General features: G+C 38.4%; 1 protein-coding gene across 1 annotated transcript; it reads left to right on the top strand.

Annotated features, from left to right (window-relative positions):
- The first annotated feature begins 7,501 nt into the window (after positions 1–7,501).
- Positions 7,502–9,640, top strand: LOC141401649 (uncharacterized). Its single transcript, XM_073981984.1, has one exon. It carries the CDS (start codon positions 7,502–7,504, stop codon positions 9,638–9,640), a length of 2,139 nt encoding a protein of 712 aa, XP_073838085.1.
- The last annotated feature ends 278 nt before the right edge of the window (positions 9,641–9,918 follow it).

Raw genomic sequence — 9,918 nt, 5'->3', positions numbered from 1 at the left:
GTGAGATGAAACGGATGTAGGGAAAGGGTGCACTCCAGAGGCTGCTCTGGCCTTAGCCGCCTCCAGGATTACTGCGATAGGAGTTATGTTGCTTCTTGCTGTGACAAAACATTCTCTCTCCAGCGTGTCTCCAACTTTGTCGTCTAAGGCATTGTCCTCGGAACACGAGACACCCTCCGATTTGATAAATTTTCCCAGCAAACCCACTGGTCGAAACCACAGATCTAGCGGCGCGAATGTCAAAAAATCGAACTATAAAATTGGGAAATATTTGCCATTGTATCGATTACAGCCACTTTGCAGACAAAGATTTTGTTTTTTAATTTTTGTTGTTGTAAATATTCACTCAGTTATTCACTATCAAATACAAGAGTTTTTGTTGCATCAGATTTTAAAAAATTGTTGCAAAAAAATTACCTTCATATTTGCTTAAATGTTAAATGCATTCGTAATGAAACTGGACAAGATTTATATTCAATTAATAGCAGAGGGTGAGATTTAAATTATAAAAATTAGTTTGGGGTCTGGAGGTACTTAGTTATATAGCAATAAGTTTTCAAAATTTCAATTTTTTGTGTTTTTATGGGTTGTACGCGCTTGTCCCATAGAGTGCATCTTGTAAACTTGGCCGAACATAGGTTCGATTATTTTTTGGGGAATGAAATTGGACTCTCTGGATACGGTTTAACCACATTAGGGCTGCAGATATTTGCAAATCAAATGACTGCACTTTTAAAATATGGGATTTTGCATGAAATACATACAAATTTAGCTGTGCATTTGTATGGGAGCTAATTCAAAATATGGACCTATCTTGAGAAATGTTTGCAAGGAGGATTTCTACCCCCGGAGACACTATATTACCATATTATACCTAAATATGTTATTAAATATAGGATTACAAGTAAAAATTCAATGAATCGGGGGTTCCATAAAAGGGGCTACATCGAAACATAAATCCGTGTTGAAAATGTTTTGTAAGAAGATTTTATACGCAGTGAGAACACGGAATGCAAAATTACAGCCAAGTTGGTTTAAAAATGTGGTCATGATATTCAAAATACCATAAATTGGGAGGTACGGTTACATGGGGGCTATATCAAAACGTGCACCTCTGTCCATAATTTTTGGTGAAAATATTTTGGGACCACTAGGAACCCCAAGTACCAAATTACAGGTAATTTGATAAGAAATTGTGGCTTAAATCCTCAAAATACCGAAAATCTTAAGGTACCGTTATATGGGGGCTATACCAAAACATCAGCCGATATTGTTAATATTTGGCCCAATATTACCCACAGGTACAAGCTGAGTTTGTGCCAAATTTCAGTGACGTATCTCAATTCGTTTGCAAGTTATTAATTTCGCGCCGGGACTAGTAAGTGCGCTTGGTAATCTCCGTCGCACAGTGATTCAGAATAGTTTTTTTCCTCGTCAAAACTCTGTAACTTTTGAACGGATAGAGAGTTTACTCGAAGATACTAGTATAAAAAAATTTGGTTTTCACGTTTTTTCACATTTTGGTGGTGGCTTATGACACATAGAAAAGGATCGGCGTTGCTTGGAAATACATATGTATGTATATTAGGGTTATGACTTTTTGACATTTTTCCTCAAAAATGATTTCCTATAGCAGGGATGAATGAACTTTTGCCTATTAATCACTATGCTATCCATTGAAATATAAAAAAAGTTCACGCACAAATCGATTTTAAAAAAATATTTTTTTGAAAAAATATATGAAATGAAAAAAAAAAATTTTCAAAAAATTATTTTTTGTTGCACGTATGAATAAATATAAGGCTACTAATAACTAAAATAAAGTTTATTTCATTCAAATATTAAAAAAGTCGCGAAAAAAGTCACTTTGAAAAAATTTTAAATTTTTTGTTTTTTGTTAAAAAATTATATTTTTGAATAAAAGCGTTTACGACATTTTTACGATTCTCAGAATTGAAGAAAAATAGTGAGAAATAAATTTTATGTCATTTTAATTATCTCATGTGGCTCTAAAGTTTATTTTCAATTATATATCTGTTTTCAGTGACTTAATAAAATTGTCCATAATTTTGATAAATTCGAATTTAAAAATCATTTTGTGCGTGAGGTTTTTTCACCGAATCACCTTATAATTAAGATTTTATGTAATCTTATGGCAAAACTCATCACGCTATGATACAGGGATATTAGGTTGTAAAAAAGTCATAACCCTAATGTATATACATAGTTCGGCTAAGTAAATACATTTCTTATTACTGCTACATGGCTTCCGAACCTTTAGGTTTTAAACCAGCAAGATAATATTTTATTCCGAGCATAGGCGCATCATCAACTCAATTTCCTCATATTATAAGAAAATTACCATTTCTTTCCCTTGATGTATCCTTGAGATTGATATCTTCTTTAAAAATATGACCTTAATAAGTTGATTGTTTAGAAAAACAATTGTTGCTTAAAAGTTGTTAAAATCATCGAGACACATACAAAAATGTGTTGACCTTCAAATAAGAAGTCCATTCGCTAAGATAAACAAAAAGGTGCGGAAACAACGATGTGAAAGCGTCGTGTGTTAGTCTATAACAAGTCGATGGACATGTCTTGCCAAGGCCATGGCCTCGTACACGACTATTTATATCGATGTCCTTTTTACAGTTGTAAACTGCGGGTGGATAGGCAAAATGTTGCATCCACGTGACCATTTAACGTTACCATTGATCACCAGCTGTTATGAATGATGATGATGTGTTACCAAGGTGAAGGATCTTAAAACACAGGATGTTTACAAAATATTTGTAACATAACTGAAGATCACATTGACCTTCCTGGATAGTTTTATTGACTAAATTATCGACAGACATTTTTTTATGAAAAAATAGATGATTGTTTCAAGGTAAATGAGCATTGTATGTTGCATATGGGCAAAAATATCAATGTGTGAGGTAAGGTATTTTGTGTAATAAAAATCTACATATACATATGTACGTATGTATATCAAAATAGATCGTTGTCATTTGAGTTTGCACCTAACCACATAAGAACTTTTCCAATAATTACATTTCAGATCAGAATTGAAAAATGGATAAATCAAAATTCTTTGGTATGAACCATGATAATGGACAGTGACGCCATCAAACCAATCTTCTGCGTCGCTGAACGATTATGTATCATGTTCATAGAATAAATTATGACGAATTATAACATTGCACGTAGTAGGAAAAAGTCCAGGCTCTGATGTAAAGCTATGTAAAAGATAATATTTAGGCATGGTATTCCAAATTGGAGAGACAAAGTATAGTGGTTGAAATATATTTTTAGTTCGACTTTACTTATTTATCTGGCCCATTACAGAACATTTGTTCTAAAGACCGAACTAAGAAAAGGTCTCCAATTCTCTCTGTTTAGTGCTTCGCTTTCTGGAATACCGCGCCTTGTCATCTCTTCATCTAGTTGATTGCGCCATCTATTCTTTGGCCTGCCAATTCTGCGTGCACGCCATGCGGCCCGAATTTATACACCTTTTTAGCGGGTTCATCATCGCTCATTCTTATGATGTGGCCTAGCCAACGGTATCGCTGCATCTCGATACGTTTATCTATACTGATTTAACGCAGATTGGTCCATAGATCTTTCGAACAATTTTTCTCTCAAACACGCCAAACACTGCTTGCGCAAGTACCCAGGCTTCGGAACCATACATCAGTACGGTTAGTATCAGTGTTTTGTAAAGCGTTATTTTTGTTTGACGAGTTGTGGCTTTGTTTTTAAAGTGCTTACTTAAGCCAAAGTAGCATCTGTTGGCCAATACAATTCTTTTATTTCACAACTGATGTCGTTTGTTGTGTTTACGGCGTTGCCAAGGTACACGGAGTGTTTTACTACCTCAAAATTATAGCAACCAATTTCAACAGTTGGTCCGAGCTCAATGGACGCATTGCGCGTCGACACCATCAACTTGTTCTTCTTGCCGTTTACCGCCAGACCCACTTTAGCAGATTCTCCTTCGACCTTCATAAAGGTATCGGTTACTTCTTTTACTGATCGTCCCATGATGTCTATATCACCAGCATAAGCAAATAACATGTAGCTAAATTGTGCCACTTCTTTTGACGTTTGCCTCTAGTATAACCTTTTCTAGCAGGATGTTGAAAAGATCACACGAAAGGCTGTCTCCTTGCCTGAAACCTCTTTTGGTACAAAACTCTTCGGAGAGGTTCTTTCCTATATTAACTGATGATCTTGTGTCAGTTACATTTTACAAAGCCGAATGAGCTTTGCGGGGATACCAAATTCAGACATGTCTTGGAATACCTTTGAACGTAGAGGGCTGTCGAAGGCTGCTTTATAATCGATAAAATTGATATGTGTCGATCTGCATATCTTGGGTCTCCCCAGGACTTGCCGCAGGGTAAATATCTGGTCAATGGTGGACTTGCCAGGTTTAAAGCCACATTGGTATGGTCCAATTATTTCGTTGACCATTAACTTTAGTCGTTCGCACAATATCCCTGACACTATCTTGTAGAAAACTTATGCCCCTATAATTGAAGCATAAATTCTTATCTCCTCTCTTATGGACGGGACACAGGATGCTCAGATTCCAATCGTCGGGTACGCGTTCTTCCTACCAGATGGAGCAAACTAGCTGATGCATACACATTATCAGCGTGTCGCCTCCGGGTTTAAAGAGCTCGGCTGGTAGGCCATCAGCTCCTGCTGCCTTATTATTCTTCAGCCGGTTTATTGCTGTCTGTACCTCATCTTGGCCGGGTGGCATACATTCAATACCATCTTCTGGGATTGGATCTGTGATATCTTCGTCGACATCGCTACTATTGGATACCAACAGTTCGGAAAAATGCTCTTTCCATACCCGGGGCACACGACCTCTAGCAATTACCAAAATGGCTTGCTGGTCCCTACAAGGGGATGTGCCAGTGCCAAAGCCATCAGTTTGATGTTTCACTCTTTGGTAGAATTTTCGGACTTCATTCTGGCTCCTGTACATCTCGATCTGTTCACACTCTCGCTTTTCCATCTCTCTCTTTTTCCTGCTGAAAAGATGTTTCTCCCCTCTCTTTTTCTCTCTGATTGTAAAGTAGCCCTATATGCCGCATTTTTCTCTTCGGTAGCAGCACGACACTCCTGGTCATACCATGGATTGCTTGCTGGAGGTCTGTGGTATCCAAGTACTGATTTTGCGGCTGTTTGCATGGAGTGGGCAATGTTTTGCCATTGTGCTGATATGTTATCGGGATGAGGAGTGCTTTGATTAAGCAATTGGGCCAGTTGAGTGGAATATGCTATGGCTATCTGTTGTGATTGCAGCTAACCGATGTCCAACTTCCGTGTTGTTTCTGTTCTCACTTTGTTTGCAACGTTTAATCTGGTACGTACCTTTGCTGCACCTCGAAACGATCGTACATCCAACACGCTCGATGCATGTCTTCCATCTATCACAACTTGATCAATTTGATTTCTTGTTCTTTGATCTGGCGGCAGCCAGTTGCTCTTATGAATATCGAGATGCTTAAATCTGGTACTGCTAACCACCATGTTTTTTGCAGCTGCAAAGTCTATCAGCCTCTTACCATTGTCAGATGTTTCGCTGTGGAGGCTGAATTTCCCGACTGTTTGGCCAAAGATTTCCAATTCCAATTTTGGCATTAAAATCGCCTAGTATAGTTTTAATGTCATGGGCAGGGCAACGGTCATAAGTTTCCTCTAAGCTCGTAAAATATATCTTTCGTCTGTTCGTCCTTGTCTTCAGTGGGAGCATGAGCGCAAATAAAGCTGATGTTGAAGAATTTTGCTTTTAATCGGATTGCAGCGAGTCTTCCATTCACTGCGGTGATGCTGGAGACCAGACGTTTTATCCTCCGACCAACTACACATCCGCAACCAAACTCATGCTTTGTGTCATGGCAGCTATAAGACATTGCGTCACCTTTAGGTGTTGTTGTGACGCCTTTCCCAATCCATCGTATTTCCTGTATGGCTGTAATGCCGGCCTTGTACTTTTCAAGTACATCTGCCAATGCGTAAACTGCACCTTCTCTTTAAAGAGTGCGAACATTGCAAGTGCAGATTCGCAGATCATGGTCCTTAAAACGTTTGCGGGGTTCGTAAACTTTAGAGGGGTTTGTTTTTTTTTCTTTCGTTTTTGTCATAGTAGGCTGTTTTTTCTAGGGGATGGTTACTAACCCGGCGCCCAAACACAAGTTTTTAACGTTCTTATGGGTGAACGCGCGGCACATTTTAGCTCACTACCTTTAACGGGTGTTTAAGGCAGCTACCCCAGGGGAGGTCAGTGTCCACTTGAGATGAGAGAGGGCCAAGATAAGTCCTGGACTTTGCCATGTTATAGCCGGCCAGGACCGTTCCTTGGTATCTTTTATCCCCTACGTCACCCTTAGTTCGACTTAGAAAATTAAAATTAGTAGAATGTAGCGGGTCAACATGTATGTAAGCCAATCAATAAATTTCTTATTAAGAACACTTGATTCAGGACCTTTACATTTTATTACAAATCATAATCTCATAACACCACAATTATTGTTATATACCGCTTCCTGGTCAATTATTTTTTATATACCGTTTCCTTAGCTTGATGTATTCTTGACATTGATATCTTATTTACAGATATGACCTTAATAAGTTGATTGTTTAGAAACACTTTTCATAAAAAGCTGTTAAAATCACAGAGACATATTTAAATCCACGGGATAAAATTATGCTGACCTTCAAATAAGAAGTCCATTTGCGAAAGATAAACAAACGAAGCAACACAAAATTAGATTTGCCAAGGCCACACGTAGCCTTTCACACGACAATTTTACAAGAGTTGTTCTTATCGCAGTTGGGCAGGTAGGTACAATTTTACACTCCCTCATACCATTGTTCAACAGCTATTATGAATGATTATGATTGAGGGTGCATTACCAAGGTGAAGGACTTTAAAATAACGACTTTTACATTGATCTTCAAGGATCGTCATTTAGTCTTGTTGACTAAATGGCATTGCCCAAACCGAGGTATTGTTAGAAACTAAGATGCAACAGAAAATCAGTGTAGTTCGTTGCTTCGTCGTGTACGGTTGGGCGTTTAAGAGACGGAGAGTTACAAACGTGTAAAAAGAAATTTTAAAATTTCACTTAAAAGACACACAAAACAAAATCGAATTAGAGAAAAAAATCGAATAGAGAAAACAAATATAAGAAAACTATAATCAAAACGAGCACACGGATTATCGCTCACGGCTTCAAAATAATTCATATAAGAAAATAAATTCTAAAAATATACTTTGCACGAAATTCACAAATTAAGCGAAGCGTTTAAAAAATAAAAAGAGAAATATTAAAAAAAAATAAAAAATTTGGAAATAAATTTCCTAAAGAGAACATGGAAGTTTAAACCACCAACAACGACAAACAACCAAAATCATAATTTCATCAATTCAAATTTCATAAAATTTCGAATTCAAAAATTAACAAACCGCCACAACATGTCAACCAAAAATTTGGAAACCATATTAACTCTTACCTGCCTGGTATTGCTGATGGTTGCCTCCACAACATCGGGTCTGGCCAATTGTCCAGCTGGCTGCCAATGTGATGACAACACCTTAATTGTCCAATGCGGTGAAGGACAATTGGATGTGTTGCCAATTGCCTTGAATCCCTTCATCCAACGTTTGATCATCAAAAACAATAAAATCAAGACCATCGACTCATCCATTCAATTCTATGCTGAATTGACATTTTTAGATTTGTCCTCAAATCATTTAATGAACATACCTCAACGCACCTTTGCCTTTCAACGTAAATTGCAAGAGGTTCATTTGCAATACAACAAAATTGGCCAAATCAGCAACAAGACTTTGATTGGTTTGTCTGCCGTTACCGTTTTGAATTTGCGGGGCAATCTTATCTCGGAGTTGCATCAGGGTACATTTGCCCCCTTGTCCAAAATTGAAGAATTGAATTTGGGTGAAAATCGCATTGGCTTCATTGATTCCAAGGCATTCGATGGTTTGACTCAAATGCGTATTTTGTATTTGGATGACAATGCCTTGACCTCAGTTCCAGATCCCGTTCACTTCCAAGCCATGCCATCTTTGGCTGAATTGTTTTTGGGTACCAATGCTTTGATGGCTGTGCCTCCAGCTGCATTCCAAGATTTGAAAGGTTTGACTCGATTGAATTTGAAAGGTGCTGGTTTGCGCAACATTTCCCATGATTCCTTCTTGGGTTTGGAATCTTTACGTATTTTGGATTTGTCCGACAATCGCTTGACGCGTGTACCCACCAACAGCCTAAGTCAATTGGATCGTTTGGAAGAACTGTTCTTGGGACAAAATGATTTCGAAGCCATCCTCGAAGGAGCCTTTGTTGGTTTGAAACAATTGAGACGTTTGGAAATCACAGGAGCTTTATTTTTGAAACGTATCATGACAGGGGCCTTTGTCAGCAACACCAATTTGGAATACTTGAATTTGGCCTCCAACAAAATGTTGAATGAAATCCAAGAAGGTGCTCTCAGCGGCTTGCCCCACTTGAAATATGTCAACTTAAAGGCAAATGGTTTGACCACCTTAGCTGAAGGTCTTTCCCCATGGCAAGATTTGTCTACCTTGGACTTGTCTGAAAATCCCATTGCCTGTGACTGCCGTGTTATGTGGTTGAGAAATGTATTGGTTAGCAAAAACAACACCGGTGATAATGTCAGCGAAGTCTTGTGTGAATTCCCCGAAAGTCTAAGAGGTAAAGAATTGACGAACTTGAATCCTGCATTAATGGGTTGCTCCCACAACGATACCCGTGAACAAACCTTGATTGGTGCTCTTCTTGTGGGTATTGCTGCCACCATTACAACCTTGGTTTTGATTGTCTACCACTGCCGCAGAAAGATCCTTGGCAACTCCTCTTTGGGCAACAAGGAATATCATGAATATCAAAAAACCTTCTTCGATGAAGAATGCATGATCCGCCATCAACATCATCCCTGCAGTTTGGGCATTCACTCCGCATATCCCAATACCTATACTCCCCACAACATGGGACCAGCTCACTATGGACCAATGTGCCCAGAACAAATGAATGGTGCTGAACAGAAAAATTTCCAACAATTGCAAGTACCAACTGGTACAATTTTGAACAACAAAAAATCAGGTAAAACGCAAACCAATGTCAATATCGACAATGCCGATTCCTATGTAGTTGACATTAAGAACAATTCGAATAATGCGGAAGCCGTGAAAAAATTAAATCACTACACTAAACCCAATTTGTTCCAACAAACTGCCGCGGTAGATGATTCATGCTATTCCTATGCCGAGTTTCCAAATATCCACTCCAGCTCAAATCAAGGGCAGAAAATTAACTATCATCAACAGCCCATGCACTATGGTACCTCTCAAGACTATTCTAATTCAACGGCTAGCACTGTAGAAATGGATCCAAATTACATTTACAGCAACACCCATTACTCTATGCCCTTGGAAAAAGATAACAGCCAAAGAGTCCAAACAACCACACCACCACCAGTACCACCAGCATTGCCACTACGCAACCCTCCTCAAATGTTAAGTGTCAGCACCACTGGTCGTCATACCTTCACTCATGGTTCAAAACACAGCCAGTGAAATGGTCATGCCCAAACCGCCAATCAAGTCCAAACAATGCGTTACCAGCATTGATTATGCGCCAATAACTCGGGAAGTATGAAAAGGCCCCGACAGGGTTATCAAAAAACTCCAGAGAATGTGCCCAATTAAGCAACAGCACTATCGTATCATCGTCAAAATGTATTCATATGGGCTTAAAAACGAAATATATTTCAAAGTGGTCAACTGTGATACCAGCGTATCGTGTAAGAAGTTAACAAGGACTTAACACTACAAAAAACACTGTAAATATATCA

Source organism: Musca autumnalis, unplaced genomic scaffold (assembly GCF_047663935.1).
Source record: "Musca autumnalis isolate F117 unplaced genomic scaffold, ASM4766393v1 scaffold_4, whole genome shotgun sequence".
Classification (NCBI taxonomy): domain Eukaryota; kingdom Metazoa; phylum Arthropoda; class Insecta; order Diptera; family Muscidae; genus Musca; species Musca autumnalis.
Note: the sequence above shows the minus strand (reverse complement) of the source record. Positions and strands in the feature narration are given on the sequence as shown.

Excerpts from the sequence above, each read along its gene's own strand:
- LOC141401649 (XM_073981984.1), top strand. The coding sequence starts at position 7,502 with ATGTCAACCAAAAATTTGGAAACCATATTAACTCTTACCTGCCTGGTA.